Source organism: Triplophysa rosa, unplaced genomic scaffold (assembly GCF_024868665.1).
Source record: "Triplophysa rosa unplaced genomic scaffold, Trosa_1v2 scaffold60_ERROPOS404118, whole genome shotgun sequence".
In the NCBI taxonomy this organism is placed as follows: domain Eukaryota; kingdom Metazoa; phylum Chordata; class Actinopteri; order Cypriniformes; family Nemacheilidae; genus Triplophysa; species Triplophysa rosa.
Window position 1 is genome coordinate 1 of NW_026634624.1, and position 25,914 is coordinate 25,914.

The window sequence follows — 25,914 nt, forward strand, 5'->3', positions numbered from 1 at the left end:
TTGATATGAACATGTTATTTAAGTATGGGCACCGAAACGTGCTTTTAAACGAGCCATGGGGCCTCAGCTCTTTCTGGCAGCTCCTCTATCGAACGTGCACGAGCACGGGCAGGCACACACATGCACGCACATCCACGCACACAAAGGTGTTAAAAAGTTCCTTAAAAAAGTGGGGGGGGGGTTTGGTTACTTTGGGGGACACTAAGTCATAAGTTCAAGAATGGGAACATATTCAAGTGTTTGCTGGTTATTTGTTACATTTTCTATTGGCAGAATAGGATTGTTACGCTTCAATAAAAAAATGTTAAGTTACACTTCGGCTTTGTGACTTTAGTGCTATACCTAAAGTAAATAAAATTACCTAATTTTAAGGTAAAATAAAATTGTCTTGATCATTACCAATAATGAAAATAGAAGATATGCTGTCTCTTGCATCACAAAAATTCTCAATAGTTAAGTATGTGGTCTTGTAGTCATGATTTTTTTTCGGTCACTGTCTTGACTGTCTCAATTGGACTCGGTCTTGACTTGGACTCGAACCTCTTTGGACTCAGTCTTGACGTGGACTCGAACCTCTTTGGACTTGGACTTGTCTTGGACTCGACAACGGTGGACTTGACTACAGCCCTAGTAGCAACCATGATGTTAGGATTACCATTGGCAAACCCATAGTTTTACTGTGGTTAAACAATTATTTTTTAATTTTCGTAAGGGTATATGGTAGTAATTCAACACATGTCAGTCAGGTTAATGTTTAAAGAATCGTGTACAAATGAGATATCTATGATCGTCTGGGTGCATGCATTAAAGTGTCTGCTTGACTGGCGCGTTATTGAACCAACCAGATAAGAGAAAACGATGAGTCATCAGGAACCTCATTTGATTGGTCACAAGAAGGTAGCCCCGCCTCCCCCTTCATGCTTGCAAACTCAAATTAGTGTGAGAATCGTGCCAAAAGTGTACGCGCGAGACGGAACCGTACACATCGGTTTACTGCAAGAAACAGTTTTCGCCTGCGTAGGCAAGACGTTTGCAACAGATTTATTTTACACACACAAAGACTGCGCGGTTCTGCGCGATGAATCCGTTTTGCAGTTCATAACACCATTGTTTTAGCACGCACACCTCTGTTTACAGACTCGCAATGCTTTTGGCCGTATTTCAGTGCAAAAAAACGTGCCAAAAGTGTAAGCGTGGAAAAAACGGAGGTCAGAAGAATACAGTTCATAATTATTTGACGTAATATGAAGTTGCCGTTTCACAACACATGAATTACGCTTACGAAAAATGTTACAATGCCGCAAAACTTGTTTTCTTTCGCTTGCAGCTTGATTTACACCTTTACAAAACTTTTTTGCGAATGCAAATTTATTTTACGCTTGCAATGTCACGTACGCTTTTACAAATCCTGCGCATGCAAATCTTTTAGGCACGAATTTACCTTCATAAATACCCCCCATTATATTTATTTATATATGTATATGTTTGTGTGCTGTATGTTTCTCAAATGTATTAATTTATTTAATTTATTACAATTAAATTAAATGATCACCATAGTAAAGGAGTAAAAATGCACTGAATTTGTCAACTGATTTAGTCCTGAATATACTGAACCATGTTTCTAAATCAGTTATATATTCAGATACTCTTTATTTACATTTATCTTATTATACAGTAAACATAGATGTAGTAAAACACATAACAAATAAGTATGACTTATGTTTTAAGGTACAGTCAGAGTAAATATCTGTATATGCCAGACAGATCTCTAGAGATGGAGATTATAAACGTGAAAGGTGCTATAAACTGGTGATCATAGGGTCTGTCTGTAGCTCTCCATCGCTCTTCAATAAACAATAAACTCAGTTTATTTTAGCATTACTTTGTCTCCTGCCTGTTGTTTTTCTTGTTCATCTCTGTATCTGCCTCATGCTTGACTTGAAATGTTAACTCACAACAGTATTGATATTTTGAGTATGGACTCGAGTCATTTCTTGACAGAGAGATCTAAACTTGTAGTGTACCCAGACCTGGATAGTAACGGATTATATATCATCTGGATTATGTTATTATCAGATTGCGAAAATCAAGAACTACATTTTAAAATACTCATAATTGGGCTGCAGTTATTTTGAATGGATCACATGATGAGGGAAGGGGTGTGGAATCACACAGAGATCAGTAACGAGACATGATGCAGAATGAAGCGGCCCACAGCGTTTGACTGCTGGATGTTTAGACACTAGAGGTGCGACAAGACCAGATGAGACATGAGATTGGGTTCACGAGAGATTTTTACACTATTTTCAAGAAATCCTCAGTGATGAAATGCAGATTATGAGGTTGCTCATTTCAGACTTTATTTACTCTCTTCGATTCAATCGCTGTGATTGAGTTTATGATTGTAAAACCCACTGTTTTTATCTCTTTTGCTGCTTCAGTTTGAGGGAGAGATTCACACTGTATTTTGTATTTACATCTGCATCAGTGTATAAAGTGCGGGATTAAAAATCATAAAATTAAATGATTTAAATTATGTGTTATAAACACTATAAACTATAAACGCTATATAATAATTATTTTATTAAATATATATTTTAAATATTTGCCTTATTTTATACTATAATATTAAAATATATTCTCATCATGGCTATCTTTGTTACATAAACTGTAGATGTGTTGAGATGTTTGTAACTGTTATTTTAACGTGTCTACCATGGTATTTTACCCAAATTGTGTTGTGTATATGTATTTGATCACATCCTCTTTTATATATACATGTTGTATTTCACATTTTTGTGAAATTCTATTGTAATATAGAGGGTCAACTGAAAGGATAAGATTCAAAATGTTAACATTGTCCTCCTGGCCTGCAGGCAATTCCTGATGACAGTGAGGAGGGCCCTAGTCAGTCAGGTGAGGATCTGCCGGAGGGCAGCCACAGTAGAAAAAGACAGCATGAGGAAGGAGAGAAAGTAAGATTGCAGACAGAAGAAGCAGGTACAGAACAAGGAGGGACAGGAGACAACACAGAGGAAGAGAAGGTTGACACGATAATGACATATACAAAGCCAAATCAACCTGACCCTGACGTTTGGCAAAAACAAGTGATGAAAGACACTGACATTTCAAAAATTATGGTATCAGAGGGTCACAAAGTTTCTGTTACAACTGCTGCCTATGAAAACAGGCCTGTTACTACACAGTTGAGCAGTGCAGTCAGGACACAGCAGGCTAATCTGTTCAAAATAAATAATAGGGGGTGAGATGTTTCTGGCGAGGCAGGGATTGGCTTTTAGGGGGCATGAACATCATCAAGTTGACCTTGAGCAGCTTTTAAAATACAAAGCTGAAGATGATCCATCATTCACTAGGTGGTTATCTGCAAAGAGGGGGGCGCACACATCTTGGGATCGTCTCTACCAGTGTTGCAGTATTCTTTTTATCTATGTGAATATGTTGTTGAATTTTATTTTATTATTATTTATTTATTTTGCACATAGGATCTTTGCTTTTTTGTTCATAATGATAGAATTTGTATGCTGAGATAAGCAAATGTTTACATATTTTGCAGAAGACATGAAGTTTTGGTGGGTGATTGATTTGCATAAATAACAGTTTGATCATGCATTGCTAGTGTTGATCAAGTAGGCCTTTGTTCATTGTTGTTTATCCATGATTTCAAATAAGAATCCTCCAATGACTTTTTAGTGCAAACCATTAGCCCAAATAACGCAAAGTAACTACTTGAGCACTAGTTAAAGCCCAAATGATGCAAAATAACTAACTGAGTTGACATCATTTGCTGACAGCTTGGCCCCCCCCAGCTAAAATTCATGTTTTAAAATGTTGTTCCATAGAACAATGAAACAATTTATAAAGTAAATTAAAATTGTTTGATTTTTACATTTAAAATAAACTTTTCTAAATACAGGTATTGTTAAACTTGTGTTCATAACAATATTATAAAACGGTGTGTGAGAATTTGTCTGTGTTTGTTGAATGCCATGAGAGACAGCAACCAAACACTGACCACAAGTTCCAACAACATTATAATACACAAATGAATCCCGCAGTAACTTACAAACTCCTCCGTTATAATGCATCATATAAGCACAATCATGGTCACTATATAATCCATTACTGTATCATTGTGTAAGTGAAGTTTACATAAGTTCATAAAAACTTGACAAGTTCTTGATCAAGATGCTGAAGAGGAGGCTGCCGAACTGAGGAGACGAATCCTTCATAGAGGAGCCAGGATGCCGTGGAGAATGGAGTTGAGACGTGCCTTATTAGCATCTCTAGCTTTGCACGTTTGATGAATTATTCTTTATTCATAAACTGCACATGTATTTAGGTGGATTAGACTTTTTATTTAGATAATTCAAGTAAACTGACAATTATACACATAGCATTAAAACACAAACATGACATTTTCGGTCTATAATAATCATAGGCTACAACTTTAAGACTGTGTGAGCAATGGCTCGGGCGGCCGGAGGCATTAAAACAGCCAAGACAAAGTAATTCCAGTTTTAAGGTGCGTTTAATCCACAGTGCAAAAAATTCCCAGCAAAAAGGCGTAAAAACAAAATCTAAAATAAAAAACATTTACAAATCTATACTTGAAGCATTAAGCATAGAGGCACTCCTGCCATGCGGTCAAACACTGCGAGAGCCTCCTGATTACTGAGCCCAACACCAGAACTAATTCACACGTGAACCATTTTCAAGCAGAGGCCACGCCCCTGGAACGTACCACAGGTGAAACTTACAGATTAAACATTTAACAATATTATTATACCATCATTTTAAACACATCATAAATTCTGCTACGACAATACACAAAACCTCAAACAATCACAGCCAACAAATACACAATTAACCTTGCAACGTCATAACCAGAATGTCTGGCCCTGTTCAGATGACGTGACAGGAATCTACGTTTACCCAGCATGGTTACAGTTTCACAAAGGTAAGTCGTAATATGCAATCCCAAATAAAATACTCTGAATTAACATGAGTGTATTGTGGTTATTTACATGTTACCCGAATGAATGAATGAATAAATAAATGATAGCGAATATCGCTTTACACAAACCAAAGCCTGCAAGTGGCTAATGCTACGGCTACACGTCAAACCATAAACACATCATACACATCAATCAAAATACATATTTATGGTCACGTGCCTCTCCGTGACAGACTGTAAGAAGACGTACTAGTGCTTATCAAAAAATTAATGAAACTGAAACCAAATATAAAGCTGCTGTCCTTCTAAAACCTTGTATCTCCATATTTCATGATTTTTCTTTTTTGTCATAAATCATTATTATTAGTCACCCTTTATGTTCGTCACTGTGTTGGTTTTGCAAATATCTAACTAATAAAAAGAACAGCATCAACATGCTGATCCAGACGCTGCCCCGTCAAAAAGCCCATGAATGGAGCCATGAAACTGAAGCGCTGGTTACAGTTTATTGGCTTGCCTATGGAGCGTCTAGATGATAACCATCCTCCACAAAGTAATACACTTTGCAAAAGCAGAGGAGATGGAGGAGGTGGGGCTGGCTTTGCTCGCCTTGCTGGCCATGAGGCATTCGGCTGTGCTGCTGGTGCCATCAACAGGTGCCACGTTAGGATTCTTCCTCCTGCAGAGCCACACATTTTTTTATAAAAACAAAGCTTTTTCCTTCCATCATTCTGCAGGGCACCTGTGATGCCGAGGGTGCATTTATAGACGTGTACATTGGCAATCCAGGATCTGTACATGATGCCCTTGTCCTGCGCAGATCACCAATGTACCAGCAGGCTCTGTATCCACCAGCTGGAGACTTTCTCTCAGGAGATGGTGGACACCCATGCCTACAGCATCCTATTGCAATCTTGACCCCATACCGCCAGCCTGTCGCAAGTAAGAACACATTTCTGTCAGACACACACTTGCATACGTGGTTTACATCCCCATAGTCATAATGATGTCTGTACTGTACAAACCCAACCATCACAGAAAACTTTCTTTTTTTAAATCATCATTTAGTATGTTTAAGCCATTTGGTTTACGAGGACGCAGAAAGTGATTATGTTGTTATCCCCTTAACATTCACAGGGCCCATGGATACACGTTTTTATCATGTCTGCATTTTATTACCTTTGTTTAACATTATTATTCAACTAATACCGTGGCCGTAAAATGCAAAACAATTATCAAATCTAAAAACAAAATAACAAGCCATAAAACACAACAATTCGGGGAAACAAAATTAACAAGTGAGCATAGTAATGCGATTGGCATGCCTGTGTACCATCCATGATTGTTTTCCCCTCACATGACACATGCATATAAGCATATAACATGATATGTACTTTCATCTGTGGGTTATGGTGAGAGAGTGGCCGACAACATGACATGATCATTTGTTCTCCCTTACAAATAAACAAACTTATACGCTGTGAATACGCGCAACTGACGCTACGGGTCCCGACTGCAGAACTCGTAGGAAGATTAAAAACCTGAAATATCTGGAGAAATAAACACCAGAAGCAGTTTGTGGCTAAATAATTACAAATGCACCTTACAATGTGTGCCATGTGGCCGAGTTGTTCTGCTGCGCACCGGTGTGACAATCACGGATGGTACACAGGCATGCCAGTCGCATTACTATGAACGCTGATCAGTGCTCATGTGACGGAAGGCTCTGCTCACGCTCATCCAGTGTGAAACAGTAGCGCACCACGCATCTACGCCTAATGCAAGATGAGCCCGTTTGAACTTTGATTAACGTTCAAAGGCCACATTTTGTTAATAATGAATATGCTCTGTATCACATATAACTGTCCTTCCTCATAGTAACATTGAGCGTCCTGGATATCTTGATTGACAGGAGTTTTGTTCAATCAGCAGTAGCTATCCCATTCCAGCAAAAGACCTGCCTTTTCTGGTTTGACTGATTTGTCAGAGTGTTTTCTGACCATTTATTTTGTTTCCCGAATTGTTGTTGTGTTTTATAGTTCGCAATTTGCTTTTGTTATTTGCTTTGCGATTTGTTGTTTTGTTTTGCACTTTACGGCCACCGTAAATTAACCATCCCAAACTAAAACCATTTGAAAGCTAAAACACTCAACATTTATGTTCTGAAGTTGTTTTCGCAATCAATAAAATGTTCAAAAATAGGGACGCTTATATAACAGGTATACGCATTTGTGTCCTCGTAAACCACACATACAAGTAAACACACACACACTTCGCAATACCACACATTTTCAACACGATTTTTGATTAACAGGCCAAGTCGAAGCCCGATACAACAGGCATCACGCACAAGCAAGAAACATCATCGAGCGCACCTTCGGTGTGTTAAAGACGCGCTGGTATGCCATTTTCTTGAGGGCCTTGGAGATCAGGCCACTGTTCGCCCCAAAGGTGATTGGGGCCTGTTGCATCCTCCACAACGTTTGCTTGATGGTAGGCGATCTCCTGGCAGAGGAGGAAAGCCATGGCCAAGATGGCAGAGATGATGACATGGAGAATGCAGCAGTGGATGAGAGGGACCTATCAGGGAACCGTCTCCGAGGACGTCTTGCCGCTCAGCTTTCTTCTCCCGAGGAACTGCCTGCATGTCTGTGTGAACACGAGACACGTTCTAGACTAGACAGTAAACCTTTCCAGATGTTGCCAATGTTCACAAAAAAATTAACATGAACAGATTTTCACAGTCTAACATGAGATCCAATATAAAAAATGATTAAAACAAGATAGATATAAATAGTTAGCCAAGTACCATGGATGGATGGATGATAGATAGATTTGAGAAAAAGGTTAAAAATATTCTTAAAATATCTTACTTTGTGTTAAGCAAAACAAAGAAATGTATACAGGTGTGTGGAACAACTTATGGGCGAATAAATAATGACAGAATTTTTTTCTTTTTACAGTCTCAGAGTAAACTAAATGTTAGTTTTAACACAAATCTTGGTAAGGCTCTTTAAGTAACAGAAAGCAGAGAGAAGAGCAGATTACCTTGTATTTATCTTTTAAGTTGTTCAACTTTTTTTGGCCTGTTAGGCCGTTCTGGCCAAACCAGAAGTGCAAACGAAGTGCCTGGGCAAAACAAAACCATAAAGATTGACATGACATGACAAACCTTCAGATATACAGGGAATGATACAAGCACTCAAAATCAATACTCACTCCCATCCACTTTTACAGGAGCTGCGCCTCCCAGTGAACAGGCTTCCGTTGGCCACCCGCCATTCAATCAGCGCCCGAGTTTCCACAGCAATCCCTTGATATAAATAATCCTCAATATAAGTTTTAATGAACAGTACTACAATTCTAAATGAATTTGCTACGAAAGAGACATAAAGACAAGCAAACAATTTGGTCAAAGCTACAACACAGCACCATAAAAGTAAAGTTTCCGTTGAATAAAAGTAGTTAGGAAACTTTCCCTCAGCCAAAACAATTCTTGCGAGAACAAATAAAGTTCACGAGACCAAAGATTAGATGTAAAGTTACCCAAAGCCCAGTGGACGTACACCAAATACAGAGGTGGGTAGTAACGCGCTACATTTACTTCGTTACATTTACTTGAGTAACATTTTGGAAAATATGTACTTTTTAAGTAAAATTAAAAGTGTGTACTTTTACTCTTACTTGAGTAAATTTCTAATAGAAAATCTGTACTTTTACTTCGTTACATAACTTACATTGCGTGACGTTCCTTCGTTCCTTCATTTTAAAATATGCTTTTTAAAACGCGTTGTTTACTTCAAGGTTGTCGTCTCTTTTTACGGGCATTCCCGAGTGATCGATTCTTTTGAGTCGATTCTTTTGAAAGCATTAATTGAACAATGGGCAAAACCATTTGAATAGGCTAATGAATCAGTTCAAATGATTTGTTCAGTTCGCAGCACGATCTGAATCATCTGAAGCAGGATTACTCACTCCTCGTAGCGCGAAACTTAAGAACACGCAGAACACAAAGAGCGTTGGATGAAGTGGATATTAATCTATATCTATACAATCAAAACTGCAAATGTGTCATATTGTTTGCCAGCAATGATAAATGCCCGCCATATGCGCGCACCCGCGCGACCTGTTCGTCAGACACCGCAACATGCGCGTTACCTGTCAGACACAGAGACGTGGGCCTGCAGAAATATACATTTGAAGAACAGAAGGAAGAAAACTTGTTGATGGGCGTGTGGTTCACTGTTTACTGTTTGTTTACAAGTAAGAGCGTTTCACAACACACACGTGACACAACACGAGAAAACATGAGCTTTGTTCAAAAATGTGTATTTCATTTAAGAGAGCACTGCAGATGTTCTAGATCATCTTAGGAAATGCTCTGAGTTTAGTTCATGCTTTAGTTTGACATGGTCCATTATTCTAAATAAGTTGTGTAAACTACATTGACATCAGGACTAGATGAAATTTACAGAAATGCTTGTCTCTTCTGTGTTTGCCATTCTTTAGTCTCTCTAGTATATTGCAAAGATATCTGCTTATGATAATTAAAAATATTGATCAAAATGTCATATTAAAATATTGGCGTTAATATTAATTTTATGTAGTAGGCATATATAATCAGATACAAAGTAACTAAGTAACTAGCTACTTGAGTAGTTTTTTCATTGCATACTTTTTTACTTTTACTCAAGTAAATTTTAAAATAGTGACTTTTACTTTTACTTGAGTAACAATTTCTCTAGTTACTTGTACTTTTACTTGAGTAAAGATTTTGGCTACTCTACCCACCTCTGACCAAATACGAATTTTATCTTACGTTTATCCACTACAGCAACGCTATTGGCAGCAGTATATTTCAGGAGCACTTGGCGAGGCAGGACTGCCTTTGGCAGGTACACAAGCGCTGACTACCCGGGATCTCCCACCTCCCAAATCGTCTGAGGAAATGTTCAAATAGTGGCTAACCTTATAATTCGACTGCAGATTTGAAGTTTAAACAACTATATACTCGTCTCGAAAACTCTTAAAACTACATTGTGACATTATTTTTAGATTTTTTTTTTTAGATTTAGATTCAATTTATTGTCATTGCACATGTACAAGGCAACGAAATGTGACCTCTGCATTTTAACCCATCCAGAGAGTAGTGAACACACGTACCCCCGGAGCAGTGGGCAGCTATCACTACAGCGCCCGGGGAGCAAGTAGGGGTAAGGTGCCTTGCTCAAGGGCACCTCAGTTGTTACCCGCCGGCCCTGGGAATCGAACCGGCAACCTTCTGGTCATGAGTCCGACTCTCTAACCATTTGGCCACAACTGCCCCTTAAATTTATAAAATTATAACAATAGTATTTCAAAATGTATTACTTACAGTTGTGCGATCTCTCTTCCGCCATTACAGAACGTCAGCTGGAGCGAACTGAATTCTGGGTTATGGCCCGTATCAAGTCCGCTCAAGTCACCTCCCTATGCATCCTCGATAAAAGGGGCGGAGCAAGAACACATGCGGGGATTGGAACTGTACTTGGCCAGATGTGAACTTTGAATTGGAACAGTACTTGGGCTGCCTCTGATGACGTTTCACAAGTCCACAAGTATTTCTTCAAATATGAAGGTCTGTGGAAGTCCTCTAGCTGCAGAATTCCTCCTAGTTGTACTCATGAAGACTGCTTAATAATGCTCCTTATTACTCTGCTGTGCACTTCTTCAAGCTGTCATCTCGTAGTTGGTGCAAAAGAGTGCTTGCTGGAACTCAATGTTTTCAAATCTGGCAGCGCTTGTTCTTCAAACACTTTTTTTACATGAAGTAGATCGTTATGTATCAGTTCAGTGACTCCGCTGATGTCCTCACACACATCACAATAACTGTGATCATATCATGGGCTTATAAAACATAGAAATAATTAATGTTCAATGAATAATCACCTCTCTCTTTTTGTTTTTAGATGTGGGGTTAGTCAAAATATCAATAAGTGTATCTTCTTCCCTAGGCAGGAGTAAAACAAAACCAAACTTGATCTTGCCAAAATAAAAGACAAAATATTACACTTCCTTCCACACTATTCAAAGATTAAAAATAAAGCAAAAGAAAATGGGCGCCCTGCACAATACATACATTCATTATCATGGCTTCATACACATGTTCATTTCATCATTTTTTTTAAGGCATATTAATCATAAGGCCATCAGGGCCTTGTCATAAATCCAGGCCTGCTTGAAGTGATAACTGCTTACTGTGGTTTAAACTATTATAGATGCAAGGCATACTGGGAGCTCTGGCAAGATTGAACAATTCTATGTTGACACAACAGAAATAATTCATGTAGTCTTCACCCTCTCTCAGAGCACACACACATGCACCAAGTGCATACACAGAGTAACTGTGATATTATCAACAATACTGATTGTAGTTCAGTGAATTGAAATGACTTTAAAGGGGTTATATGCCAAAAAAAGACTATCTGCCTGCCTGACCGACACTAAAAAGCTTAACTACTCTGCACCCCCAAAAGAAAATCTACAATCATACACTGCCTCCCTAACTGTACAAAAACAGAGTAAATAGTCAAATAAAATATATCAAAAGAAAACGGAACCCTTTTTGTATCCATATTTAGTGTTAAATACATGACTGAACATGAAAACATTTCAAATGTGTTGAATTAACATATTTAAATTAGATACGATTTGAAAAGTATCAAGATCACTTTTGTTTTGTAAGTGCATCAGTAATCTACAAGTTGTTTTCTGCAACCAGCTTTTTCAGATGTTCCAGGTTATTTTACTGCAGGGGGTGTTTAACAATTGCCTCAAGTGATTTTTTTCAGTGGGAGATATAAAAGATAATTAATATCCAAGTTAATATCCAAGTTAATTTATGTAAAATGTACATATTTACATTTATTTAATTGAAATAAATAAGTATTTAATTAACAAATTATATTTGTGATATACACTTAATATTTTTGGTGAATACTAATAGAAATATTTGAGTTAATCAGATATACTTGATCTCCAGAATACATGATAGTGGTGCAGGCAATAAATGGTCAGCTACAGCAGTTTTCTTTTGCATATACTGTAGGTGAAGTAATGATCATCCCAATATTTGATTTTCACAACGTATGACCAAAACTTTACAACATTTTTCTGGGCATGCATCTTTTGGTCTAGATGCAAAATTGTCACAAAGTTACACTGAACCTGGAAAATGCCCACATTGCTCCTATTTCTCTTACTTGTCCCATTAAAACATTCATAATTCAGTGTATAGTCAACATCATAAAGGCTAGATACTTCAACCATGTATGGGGACAGGCGTATAGCTATACCCCTACATTCTTCATCCCACTGTGGTCTCTGATAGTGACGTTTCATATCAGGGCATAATGGAACTGTCTTTCTTTTCCAAGAGCAATGTCCAGTGTAGTATTTGGCACATTGTCTATAGTCACAGGGATCGGGAACAACGATGACTTTGCTCAGTGGTGTTGGTGTAGAAAACACACAGTTATCCAGTTGTGATTGACTGACTGTGAAACAGGCCCACTCAAACCATTCGTTGTGAATTGGAATGTCCAACTGTCTTTCATACCTGGGCAGTTGATCATAACACGTGTCAGTCTGGTGGTGTCCGCTCGACAAGTTGTGAAGTCGATTGTTGGTAAATCTGTGACCAGGGGGTGTTCGCTGAATATCCTTGGGCTTGTAACAGATTCTGCAGTGGGTTCAGCATGTTCAATCTTGCACCTAGACCTGGGACGAATTATTGTGTAATTTTTATGCTCAGTTTCTCAACGAATTACGGTTAAATGCCGCCACATCCGAAAGCCAGAGGGCGCTCTCGTGCAGAAACTCTGAATATGGTACACAGAAGAAGAGCGATTTATACACGTAGGCTGTGTCTGAAATAGCCCCCTAATATAGTGCACTATTTGAGGGGACATCCATTTTCAGTGGTGTCCGAATTCATAGTGGACATTATTGAGTGCACTCAATCAATCCCATGATGCATCATAATAATGAGCGTACAACCGATGTACACTCACGGCTAGCTGCTAGCCCAGAAGATGGCACCCGCAGCACTTCCAAAGTGGGCTATATTAGTGAACTAATGTAGGGAATAGTGAATGAAGATATTTGAATGATAATCAAGTATATTTATAATGACGATGTTTGTCGAGTGCACGTTATACAGTTTAGTCAATATCTCCGCAACTGTGTGGGCTAGAATCAAAAATGTTTTTCCTTTTTATCTTCAATTTAATTTCCATCTATAAAAAATTCCCCCAAGTACTTTTTGGACTCCTCCTAGCCCGTTTGCCCGAAACTTAGCATTACATAAAAGTATGTAAATAAAAAAGACTATATAGACAATTAAATCGAGACGGTTTCATCAGAAACAAACGTTATGTGGCAGATGTGTGCCTGTTTTCCTCCAGTAACATCTGCATTTGCTCTGTTTCTGTATCTTATCAGTAGCGTCGGCGAGCTATTTCAATTCAGTTTTTCTTGCTTAAAAACGACTGCAAATCGGCTTGGTTTAGTGGAAAGCTTTTGCAGATCCGAAACGGAGTAAGATTTGCACAAACTGCACAGTTTTCAGGGTCTGAATCTGTGATTATCGTGCGATTTAACACCTGTTGCTCGGCTCAGAGATTTCGCAAACGACAGAGCTTAAAAGCATCAGTGAGCGAGTAATGAAACGTTCATTTTCGTTCACAAATATTTTATATAAATTATATATGAATCTTTTTACGTGTATGTCTGTAATCTGTAACTGATGGAAAACGTTTTTAAGATCAAGTGAAGTCGTTGCGAATCTGTCAGTAAATGTTTATTTTTCATTTCACAGAGATGATCAAGAAGGGATTTAGGCGTTTCAATCACGTCACTGAACAAGTTCATTCTGGTAAATTTTGTCACTATTTTAGTCATTTGATATTGACTTTTAAGTTGTAAATTGTAAGTTTATGCTGTGATTTTGTGGAAATATGTGGTACATTTGTCCTGTTTTTTCCAAAATCTACGCCAATCGTTTCCTAATGAAATCTTTTTCATGTAAAATCACTTTAATGATGCCCTAAATACATGATGTGTTGTTTAGGGGCAGAATGTTGCATTTTGTTGGTTAAAGAACAACCTGTAGATGCGGTTATACGATATAAATGTGTAATGACATGTAATGAGGCCCGTCGAGATGTTGCTCCTATCACAACTTTTGTTATATTTTGTGAATATGTTTGTTTAATCGTTAGAAAATACAGTAAATTAGTATTTTGTGTGCTGTTATTGGAGGTGTTTTCAACAGTCTGTGCCACATAAGTTGCCCCAAAACACTTGATTGTAAACCTGTTTACTTCAATGATGTATAAAATAATCAAATTAAACTAAGAACAAGGAACTATAAAGTAAATAAAGCCAACACCAAATATAAGACAGACGTGAAGAGTAAACAAGGACAATAACCATTCTGATCATTTAGGAAACATTAAAGTGTGTGTGCATGCTAGGATTCACCCTTTCATATCTGTGTTCTGCATTTATGGTTTATTTTATTTGCCAAATCCTATAGAAATGATGAAAATGAAATCATTGTGTTTTGCAGGTGAAGGTGAACTGGTCCCGCACCCACCAGCTAACGGGACCTCCCGTATGGAGCCTGCGGGCAGTGACCATCTTCCCCCCATCTTAAATGAGGTGGACTGTGGGGAGATCATTAGCGGTGAGCTTGTAAAACCAAAATTCAGAATCAAAACGAATATCTCAATATAAAAAAACTAGGGCTGTCAAACGATTAATCGTGATTAATCGCATCCAGGATAAAGGTTTGTGTTTACATAACATATGTCTATGTACTGTGCAAATTCATTTTGTATTTATAAATACAAACACATACACAAGTATACATATTTAGGTAATATTTACATGTATTTATTTATATTTACCAATAATTGAAATGATATATACATTTTTATTATATTATAATAACAATTAAAATTATAAATATTTAAATTTTTAGATTTTTCTTAAATATATGCATGGATGTGTGTGTTAATAAATACAAAATTATTATGCACAGTACACAGAAATATATTATGTAAACACAAACTTTTATTCTGGATGCGATTAATCGTGATTAATATTTTGACAGCCCTAAAAAAAACGCTTTGGTGTGAAGTAAAATACATGAGGTGTAATAACTGGGATGTTATGCAGGTGTCGCTGTCCCACACCCTCCACGTGGCAGAAGAGCTTTCTGCAAAAATTTTCAGGAAGAGCAGAAGGTGAGTACATCAATCATATCCGAATGTCATTTGGTTATTTGGCCAGAAGAATTACATACAGATGTCTCAATTTGTTTTGATGTGTTCTGTATAAAAGTAGGATGCTTTTGTAAATTCGTAGTGAGCGAAACTCATCTCTTATACAGCACGTTAAACAGCTGCGTTGTGTTCTAATTTGTTTTTTGTCACAGGACAACCATTCTCCGTACCGGGATACAATTAACACCTGGTGCAGAAAGCTGCCACATCACCTTAGCATGTGTGATGAGGTCCCGCACCCATCATCTTCCAAGATGAAGCCTGCGGGCCTGAAAATTCTTCCCCCCATCTCGAAGAAGATGGACCNAGAGGAAGATAATTAGCGGTGAGCTTGTAAAACCGATAATAAAGTCGGAATCAAAACTATCGTTTTAATATAAAGAAAAGCATGAGTGTGAGTAAAATACATGAGGTGTAATAAATCTGATGTTATGCAGGTGTTATGCAACCGAGGACAAAGGACTGTGATACAGTCCGGGTCCCGCTGCCACCACCTAGCAGGATCTCCAAGATGGAGCCTGTGGCCCACAAAATCCTTCCCCCTATCTCAAAGGGGAAGGATGCTGGGAACACAGGCTCCCAGCAATCCACTGCTCTCCCCATGACAAACCAAAACGGTGAGCTTGTAAACCCAATGTTAAATTCAGAATCTAAACTAATATCTTAATATAGAAAATGCTTGAGTGTAAAGTAAAGTACATGAGGTGTAATAAATCTGATGTTCTGCAGGTGTCCCTGTCCCACACCCTCCATCCGGCAGGAGTTTTCTCTGCAGGAATTTTGGTAAAGAGCAGAAGGTGAGTGTTATCACATGAAAGGGGTGTTTGGTTATTTGGCCACAAGGATTACATACAAGTATCTAAATTTGTTTTTGAGATGTTCTGTGAAAAAGGAGGATTGTAATCTGGCCTCTTATACAACACCAGCGCTGTGTTCTGTTATGATCTAATGTGCTTTTTAATGTCCCAGGACAACATTTCACCACACCGGGATACGTATTCCACCTGGTGCAAGAGACCGGTGCAACTGCCGGATATATGGGGCACACATGACTGCGATGCAGATTTGGACCCAACTGACGGGACCTCTGAGATCGCAGATGCTGAAGCCCCACAGCGATCTTCTGAATGGTTTGCTTTTTGCAAACAATATAAAGAAGAAAAGAAGGTGAGTACACCATATGAGGGTTCAAAGTGGAGTTTGTTTATCTGGAAATATCTGAATTTGTTTTTGATATGTTCTGGGATGCTTTTGTAAATTGGTAGTGAGTGAAACTCGCCTCTTATACGGCACATTAAACGTGTGATGTGTTCTGTTACGTATTAAGGTGTTTTTTTATGTACCAGGACAAGGCTTCTGTACATCAGGAGACATTCTCCTCCTGGTGTAGACAACTCCCGAAAGTGAGGAGAAAGGACGGCGTCACAGATGTAGGAATATGTTCTTCATTGCATCCATAGTTTTCTTACATACATTTATATTCCAGACAATATAAACAAATTGTAAACATTATGTTCTATCGTCTATACCAGCCCAGTGACGTCAGATTTTCAAGGTTGTCCAAACTGCCAGACATACAGGTGGAAGAGGATCATGAGGTAAGAATATTTATTTCATTCATTATAGTTTTTAAAAGCAACAAATCATGAACATTTGTAATATGCTTTTGATGAGTGACAGATGTCAGAGCTCTTCTAAGAATCTCTGTTTCTTTCTTTTCAGCAGGAAATTGGTAAACTGTGGGGCATCTTATTGGAAGATGTAAGAAGGAAGCAGGGTCGCAAGAAGAGCCCTGAATCTCGGCACTACAGAGGTGAGTGAGAAGACCCGTGTGTTATTTTCTCAATCAAGAATGTAGCATTTGAATGAAATATAAAAACATTTCTTTTATGTGGAGTAATACACAAGGGTCCTTCATGAGACATGAAATATTTAAATATGTCGTTTTTGAAGAACAAGAACTTTGAGAACAAAGAATCAGAAACATTTACCAGACATCTGGCAAAGGTATGAACATGTACAGTAGAGTAAGGGCTGCACGATACATCATTTCAGCATCGACATCGCGATGATAGTCACATCGCAGGAGAAACGACAGGGCAAAACATTCCAAAAGGAAAAAACAGGCACAATTGTATATTTGCTCGGGGTGTGACGAGATCAGATCCGATGAACACAATATCCTCACGCAATTGGCATGATGGGTGTGATTGGGCTCGAAATTGCGAGCATTTTAATTGCATATGCTCCCTAAATTTAACTTGTGTGACCTCAAAATATATTTTGGAGCATTTGTGCGAGTGCACATTTTGTTGTGGTGTGACCTGTTTTCATTACTGTACAGAACACGCTAATAACTGAACAATGTATGTGCGAACTGTGAGCAGAGCTACAGTGACCAGCCCGGCCAATCGACAATGTGATTTTCCATCCCGCAGCGCTACTTTCCCACCGGTTTTCTATGTAAACACGTGCTAAGGATGGAGTTTCAACGTTCGCGTGCGCGTCTGCGGCACCTCACGCATTAACGAGTGTTTACGGCGGTTCCCACTGCCAGTAGAGCAGCGCTTTGGGAGCGCGCGGCTGATCAGAAGCTGAGCTGACTGTACCACGAGTGCAGTACAGCAATTGCAATTTCACATTACGTTATTTTAAATACATTCAGAGGCAAACCTCTTCAAAAACAGATCATCTGTCTCTTACTTATGTGCAATGTAAGCATAAAACATGATGTGTTTATGTAGTTTTAACTGTTTCTCCGAAGGCTATGAGGTTTCACATTGACAGTGTGAATTGTTACACTGTTTTGAAGATAAGCACTCTCTGAATACATTGATCTTTGACACGGTTTGTTGACTTAGGTGCAAGAACCACAGGATCTCTGTCAACACATGTGAAAAAACATTTGTCTTCTCTGGCTGACTCTAAATCAACTTATTTCACATTATTTAGAATAATTTGTCATCTACGGAGCAATATGTGTATGAAATGTTGGCAAATTGAGTACGAGGTGAAAATTTAGTTTTTGTTTGATGTCCTATGCAGTTTCCATGGTGATGGGCATCCCAACAGTGAAGCGGAAAGTGAAGTCGTACCTGTCAGAAACTCTTCATTCGCTCATCGATAAACTCTCAGCGGAAGAGAAACTTGACTGTGTCATCATAGTGTTTGTTGGAGAGGTGAGTATTCTCTTAAAGTGTGTTTGTGTGTGTGCGTGTGTAAGAAAGAGACACAGTAGTTGTGGTTTTGTCTTCCTGTCTGAAGATTTCAGATAAACTTTCAGAAGTTTGTTGCTGAGCCATGTTCACACGAATACGTACTTAACCGTAGTGGTTATGGTTATTGCTGTGTGAGCGTCACTCATCATGAATGTTCTTTTGAATGACAGTCCTGTGTGAAAGGCTGGTTTCAGAGGCAGAGGGTTTCTAGGTTGTTTGCTTGTGGAGGGGTGTGGGTGGTGCAGGGGTCTTGGTGCTTTCATGCTGCAGAGGAGCAGACATCTTCCACACGGTCTCTGCGGTCACGTCGCTTAACATATTGCCTCCCACTCTATGTTCGAAAAATAAGTAATGTTTCTATGTCATATTATAAGTTACAAAAATGTAGGAACTTGTTTGAGGAAAATGTGTTATACATTTGCAGAACTAACAGTAGATTATAATAAATTGAGTTATTATACTTTTGAGGTCTCGATTGGTTTTGAAATCCTGAAGAAATATGAAGCAATCCTAAAAATGATATTATAGTTAGGGGTGTGACGAGATCTCGTGGCACACATCGCGAGAACACAATATCCTCAGGAAATTGGCAAGATGGAGTGCTGGGTTCGAAATTGCGACCATTTTAGTCACATATGCTCCCTAAATTGAACCTGTTCGACCTCAAAATATGTTTGGGAGCATTTGTGTGAGTGCTCATTTTGTTGTGGTGCGACCTGTTTTCATTACTGTGCAGAACACGCTAATAACTGCACAAAGTATGTGCGTGCTGTGAGCTACAGTGACCGGTCTGGCCATTCATAGACAACGTGATTTCCCGCCCCGCATTGCTACTTTTCCACAGTTTTTCTATGTAAACATGCTCTAGACGGACTGGTTTCAACGTTCGCACGTGTCTCTCAGTTTAGTTTAAACTGGCGGACAAAACAAATCTTTAGCCGAAAAATATGTCGCTATGGTTACCAGTTTGTCGATCATCACAAATGCGGGAGTGTGTGGCTAAAGTCATTCGCGAACCAGTGGGCGGGGCTAGAGAAGTAGTCGTTGATATTTTTCTGTGGAGGCGGTGTTCAACCTGTCATAGATAGGTGCATTCCAGGACCTGGCGTTCGCACTGCTTTTTAATTTTAGTCTCCGCAAATCCAGCGCCTTGCGCATAAGCACTAGTATTTATGGCGGTTCACGCTGCCAGCAGCGCCTTGAGCGCATAGCTGAACAGCAGCGGACTGTACCACAAGTACAGTATAGCAATTGCAAGCTCACATTACGTTATTTTAAATACATTCACAGGCTAACCTCTTCAAAAACAGATAATCTGTCTCTTACATATGTGCAATGTAAGCATAAAACATGATGTGTTTATGTAGTTTTAACTGTTTCTCCAAAGGCTAAGAGGGTTCAGTCAGTGGAGGAAGAAGGATTGACAGTGTGATATGATCGCCGCCTCTGCTAACACGAGCACTATGCAAAAGCATATAGAGAAAACAACCACAGCTCTTAAAGGTGTCCTGAACTGGGCTTGTTTATTGTTTTATACTGATGTATGAGGTCTACTTATGATGTTCGTGTGGTTTGTACATTTGAAAACATCAAAATCAATAAGTAATATGCTATTTTCTAACTGGGTTTTGAGGCCGTCTCGTCAAACGCTCTGTTTAACTTGGCGTGTCGCCTTGAAGACTTGGAAGTTAACACCCAGTGCTATGATTGGATAGCAGTTTGCGTAGTAAACTTAGTTGGAGCCTTCTGTGAATTTGGTTAGACACGTAACGTTAGGTTACACATTATCAGGACATATCAAGCGATCTCTAACAAAGCAATAGTGACGCATAGTACAAATATGTTTTACTCACAAAAGATTGCTGCGCCATTCCTGTCGGATCCAATATTGACTGCACAGCACTGCTTTTTAATTTTAGTCTCCGCAAATCCAGCGCCTTGTTCACAAAGGAATCCATGGTGAAATGAAGCGAACAAATTCTCAATGTTTCACCCACGTGAGCAGGAACATACTTAAAAATAAACTTCAACCACGCATTCCTAATATCAGAATCCGAAGGAAGCGACTGTGTTCTTCCACAACCAGGCGCTGCACAATGATGCATGTTTGTTGCTTGGTCGCTCTAAATAAAAATAACAGTGAAACAAGTCCTCACTTTTGCACATATGACACGGGGCTAGCCGGCCTCGAGAGCCCTTCACTAAAGTAAAGGGTTGCCAGATCTTCACAGAAAAAATAAGCAAATAAAGACAACAAAAACAAACCTTAAAATGCAAAGTGTTTATATATTTTATAAGACCAAAAATTCTTAAAATCTGTAACAGACAATTTATTAACACCTAAGTGCTGAGGCTTTTGGATCTAAGACCAAACGACAAGCATAAAAGCACTTATTAATATGCATTAAGCGCATAAACATGGCAACACAGCAAAAGAGCACAGTGTGATGGAGCCTTCCGAGCATAAACACAACACAGCAGTTTATATCAGCAGTTTAGTTTAAACTGGCGGACAAAACAATTCTTTAGCCGAAAAATATGTCGCTATTGTTACCAGTTTGTCGATCATCACAAATGCGGGAGTGTGTACTATGTGTGGCTAAAGTCATTCGCGAACCAGTGGGCGGGGCTAGAGAAGTAGTCGTTGATATTTTTCTGTGGAGGCGGTGTTCAACCTGTCATAGACAGGTGCATTCCAGGCGTTCGCTGAGCCTCGTGTCAATAATAGTAACAAGGGCGTTTTCAGTTGTGACACTTACAGGATGTTCGCTTGAATATGATTCCCTCTTATACAACAAAAGCTCGGGTTAAAATTGTGGTTTTAATTCATGGCTCCTTTAAAATTTTGTGCAATTACTGCCTGTCAGTTGAGTTTGTGACAAAACATTTTGCAGTGTTTACATATTGTTTATTACTGCATAATATAATTCATTAAAATATAAGTTTAATTTGTTTCATTAAGTACAAGTTGATTTTATAATGCCTACATTTTTTGCATTTTGTGTTTTTAAGTTGAATAAAACACTATTTTTCCCTATATATTTCATCATTGAGGATTTCTTTAAAAAGTCTAAAAATCTTGTCTCATCTCGTTCTCTTGAACCCAGTCTCGTGTCTCTTCTCGTCTCGTGGGATAAGTGTCTCTTCACACCCCTAATATAAATTAATTCATTCTGATTTACGGGTTTATTAAAAAACTTTTTACAAAGCACATGTTTGAGCCGAGGCGTCACGCTTTTAAACACGCAGGCTGCAGGTGCTGGGTTCACACTAGCATACCACTTTTTCTTTTGCACATCCGATTCCGATACCTGAATTCTGAGTATCGGCCGATACTGATCCTGATCCGATACTAGCACTGTTTTTCTTGATCAACATAGAATTGCATATGTTTTTATCTTTTATTGCCAGAGGTGGATAGTACTTAAGCATTTTTACTTTCAAGTACATTATAAAATATCTGTACTTTATCAAAGTGTTTTTACTTTGGACAAAAAATACTTCCCTACATTATAAAGCACATCATACTTTTTACTCAACTACATTTCATAAATAAATTTAGTTTTTAACCTTTTAATCCTTGAGTACATTAAAATCTACCGCTTTCTTTTACTTAAGTATTTTTACTTATTTTTTTTTTAAGATTTATTTTTGGCGTTTTTTGCCTTTATTTGACAGAGAGAGACTCTTGGATGTGGATGAGAGAGAGGGGGTAGGGTCAGGAAAGGACCACAAGCCGGGACTCGAACTCGGGTCGCCCAGGACGCACCGGCGCCACATGTCGGAGCACGAACCACTCGACCATCTAAAAAACATAAATTGAATGATAAATGCTTTACAATGTATTCTCATAAAGTACTGATACTTAAAAAATGTTCTTGAGTAAAATACTACTATCTCTGTTTACTGCACAAAACTATCACGGTATAAAAGGACACCGAATGATGCGCTTTATGCATGCGTTGCTACGTTATTTACAGTCATGCGCAATGTGGACACAGAATGATGCCCTTAATGCACCCGCTTCACTCACGAGCGTCCCGGACGTGTAATGATGCGACCGGATGATGATCCTTCTGAGGTCGCAAGGATCTTTGCTTCACAAGTTCAAAACAGTTATACCACAAAGAGAAGAGTTATGTTATGTGTTTAACACATAGTGCATTGCATCCATCCAACAGTAAAAAAAAAAGAGTTATTGTGTATGAATGACGCACAACACAGACCGCTTCCAGCACGTTAATCTAATACACTCAGCGAGTACCGTCTCTGGCTAAATGCATTTTAAACAAAACCATGGACTATTATCTAGTGATTATGAAGAATAATGAAAACATTGGAAAGAGTAACGTCCTGACTGTTAGCGGACACATGCATGCTGGATGGAGATTGACAGATGACAGCACCAGCGGAGGTCAGAGTTTCTTAATTATGCTATATTGGTTTATTCCTCGCATAAAGCTATCAAAATACATGACGTGGAATACAGTGCATGAAAACTTTTACGGTGGTTACCTGATAGATAGTCCTTTTTGAATCTTAAGAGTAGGCTTACATCCACAGGTAACGCAACGGATCGGATTTGAATGGAAGCCGTCAGTCCGATCGGTGCATCCTTAGTTCGCATAACAAAATGAGCACGGAACAGGAGAAAAGCATAGAAATGGAAGTTTGTTTTTATTTTTCCCCTCAGACAGTGCAGTGGAAAAGGATGGACGCATTGACCGTGCTATAGGTATCTGCAAGAAGCTGGTGGGTCACTTTTCTCACAGCTGGAAGGCCAGAGGTGCTCTTGAAAAAGCCCAGGAGGAGCAAAATTTACCAGCACATTCCCTCATTAAAGAATGCCAAACAAGATGGGGTTCCAGACAAGATGATGATCAGCAGGATTTTAGAGCAGCAGAAGGCTTTAACTCAGGTCCTCTTCTGAGGACAAGGTGGCGCGGCATCTGATTCCAACCTAGCAAGATATAGATGTCCTGGAATCTGTCAGTAAGACACTGGGCCCACTGCTGGACTTCACAGATGCACCCTCAGGAGAAGATTATGTTAGTCTCCTATGTGAAGCCAGTTCTTCACCTCTTTAACACTTCAATGCTGCTAATGCAAGAGGAAGACACAGACCTAACTAGGAGCATGAAGAATGAGATACTGTGCTACATCAATGAGAAATATAAAGATGATGCTACTCGGGAGCTGCTAGAAGTGGCTTCTTGTTTGGACCCCCGGTTCAAGATAGACTTTATCAGTGCAGACAACAAGCCCAGAGTGAAGGCCAGAGTTGCGTCAGAGATGATGGAACGGAAGGAGGAGACAGCAAGCTACAGCATTGAGGTGGAGCCCGAAGTTGCTGAAACATCCCAGGCAAAAAAAGCCAAGAAGTCCCAGGGAAGTTTCTTTAAACTGAACGGGTCTGCAGCAAAGGGTGATTGCTCTGTGACTCTTAAGGATGCTGCAGAAGCAGAATTAAGCAACTACCTACTAACACTTTCTACAGACAAAGAGCAAGATCCACTTACAGGGTGGAAAACACACAGAGTAAGCTTTCCACATCTCGCCAAGCTTGCCTGCCAATATCTTTCTATCACCGCTACAAGTTCCCCATCAGAGAGGCTTTTCAGTGCAAGTGGAAACATAATAACATGCCAACGTTCGAGTCTCAAGCCTGCAATGGTGGATAGACTCTTTGTGTTCTTGGCCAAAAACCTCTAATCTTGAGTGAGCAAATTGATGCATACAGTATCTTAAGTCAAAAAATGGTTGAATATTTATACTTATTATATGCAACAGTTGAAAGAAACCAGATTTTTTTTAGTTGTTGAAAAGTTTCATTTAATCTTTATTTGGTATAATGGCCAACATTTGTTTTATTTTTGCACTGTTGCAAAGAAAAGTCTGAAGAGCAAAATAGTTCTTTTGATGAATGGTATTCAACATAAGTTCATTCTAATTGTTGTTAATTATTTATTTGTTAATTATTAAAAAGTTAAGTTTGACTCATAATTTATTTGTTTTATAACAAATATTTATTTTATAAACCACTCAGGTAATACCATAACCCAATTTTTCACATTTTGTGACAAGATGTTTACTACTGTTTTCAATAAGAGGTTTGTAATTATTGAATAAAATGTTGAATTACTTATTTTGACACTCATCATATTTCCCTAGTGTGATAATGGAGTGTCCTTCAAGTGTCCTCCTGCATTTCTACACATCGCAATATATATAGCAGAAAACAAAAACATTGCAATGTTTTCCAATAACGTGCAGCCCTAATATTACATGTATATGTTTTTGTTATTCATTTTTTATTCTAACAAATCACACAATTATAAAATGTATTCAACCTTTTCTGTTGTTCCTGCTTTACTTTTGTACAGGGATGTTGGGATCTTCGGTTTATTCAGAGGCTTATTTCAGATGTTGAAGCTCTTCAGAGAGAAGTAAGAGAACACCGTGTATTGTGATAAGCTCAAATGACTACAAACATTTGTATTAAGCCTGTTTAGTGACATGATGTGTCAGAGCTCTTCTAACATCCTCTTTCTTTCATTGTCAACAGGAATCAAGCGATCTAGACCGATTATCAACAGTCTCTACAGAGAGCATCAATGACAAGTTGCTGAGGAAACTTGAGAGCACGCAAAAGAACTACCAACAATTGGATGATGTAGATGAACGGTCAACAGCCTCTACAGAATCCTGGAACACCACAGATAGATACAAGTTGCTGAGAAAACTTCAGCACCTGCGGACACATTTGCACTTCACATTGAAATCTTTCATTGGTGAATGATTAACAATATTTTTCATTGTTGTACATTCATAAAAACGATATATAAACAACTATATGTATACATGCATGACTTTGTTTAATATTTTCAAAAACATGATTCTGAACATAATGTTTTCTAAACAGGGCTCAGGAGATGGACAAACTCGCTGTTCATGCGGATGTACACGCTGAACTGTATGTAGACACACACATCCCATTAGTTTCATTCCATTTCTGCACATTTCAATCCTTTGAAAACAGATGCAGATAAAGCTTGTTTTACCATTATTAATACCATCCCTGTTATACAACCTGACTACAGAGAATACGAGAGGATCGAGAAGACTCACGAATTCTACGGAAAGTACAAAGACCTTTGTCTGAACCTCATGCTTCCTGAGTGGCATGGAAAGTTCCATATGGACCCAGAGGTATGTTTACTCTCTTCTTTTTCACATACGTGTAAACAAGGTGTTCGTACATGATTTTATCTAGTTACCTTCTTAGTAAAGATTTTAAGTTGTTTTCCCGTGTGTGTGTGTTTGTAAAATGTCCCGTTTTACATTGAGAACCCTCAACACTTGATAGACTGGATGAAGTGCATAGGAATTAGGG

The 25,914-nt window shown here is 38.6% G+C and overlaps 2 protein-coding genes across 2 annotated transcripts; both read left to right on the forward strand.

Annotated features, from left to right (window-relative positions):
- Window positions 1-5,085: 5,085 nt before the first annotated feature.
- LOC130551064 (putative nuclease HARBI1) lies at window positions 5,086-7,705 on the forward strand. Its single transcript, XM_057328621.1, has 2 exons — window positions 5,086-5,917; window positions 7,290-7,705. The coding sequence occupies exons 1-2, from the start codon at window positions 5,803-5,805 to the stop codon at window positions 7,703-7,705; spliced, it is 531 nt and encodes a 176-aa protein (XP_057184604.1). The 5' UTR covers window positions 5,086-5,802.
- A 2,184-nt stretch (window positions 7,706-9,889) lies between these two features.
- LOC130551065 (uncharacterized) lies at window positions 9,890-23,474 on the forward strand. The gene is made up of 11 exons (XM_057328622.1): window positions 9,890-10,592; window positions 14,586-14,702; window positions 15,197-15,264; window positions 15,456-15,628; window positions 15,741-15,920; window positions 16,033-16,100; window positions 16,273-16,470; window positions 16,650-16,733; window positions 16,836-16,901; window positions 17,026-17,116; window positions 23,215-23,474. Exons 5-11 carry the CDS (start codon window positions 15,746-15,748, stop codon window positions 23,472-23,474), a joined length of 942 nt encoding a protein of 313 aa, XP_057184605.1. The 5' UTR covers window positions 9,890-10,592; window positions 14,586-14,702; window positions 15,197-15,264; window positions 15,456-15,628; window positions 15,741-15,745.
- The last annotated feature ends 2,440 nt before the right edge of the window (window positions 23,475-25,914 follow it).

Excerpts from the sequence above, each read along its gene's own strand:
- LOC130551064 (XM_057328621.1), top strand. The coding sequence starts at position 5,803 with ATGTACCAGCAGGCTCTGTATCCACCAGCTGGAGACTTTCTCTCAGGA. Across the intron at positions 5,918-7,289 it reads ATACCGCCAGCCTGTCGCAA|GCCAAGTCGAAGCCCGATAC; the intron begins GTAAGAACACAT and ends TTTGATTAACAG.
- LOC130551065 (XM_057328622.1), top strand. The coding sequence starts at position 15,746 with ATGCAACCGAGGACAAAGGACTGTGATACAGTCCGGGTCCCGCTGCCA. Across the intron at positions 16,471-16,649 it reads AATATAAAGAAGAAAAGAAG|GACAAGGCTTCTGTACATCA; the intron begins GTGAGTACACCA and ends TTTATGTACCAG. Across the intron at positions 17,117-23,214 it reads TGAATCTCGGCACTACAGAG|ACAGTGCAGTGGAAAAGGAT; the intron begins GTGAGTGAGAAG and ends TTTTCCCCTCAG.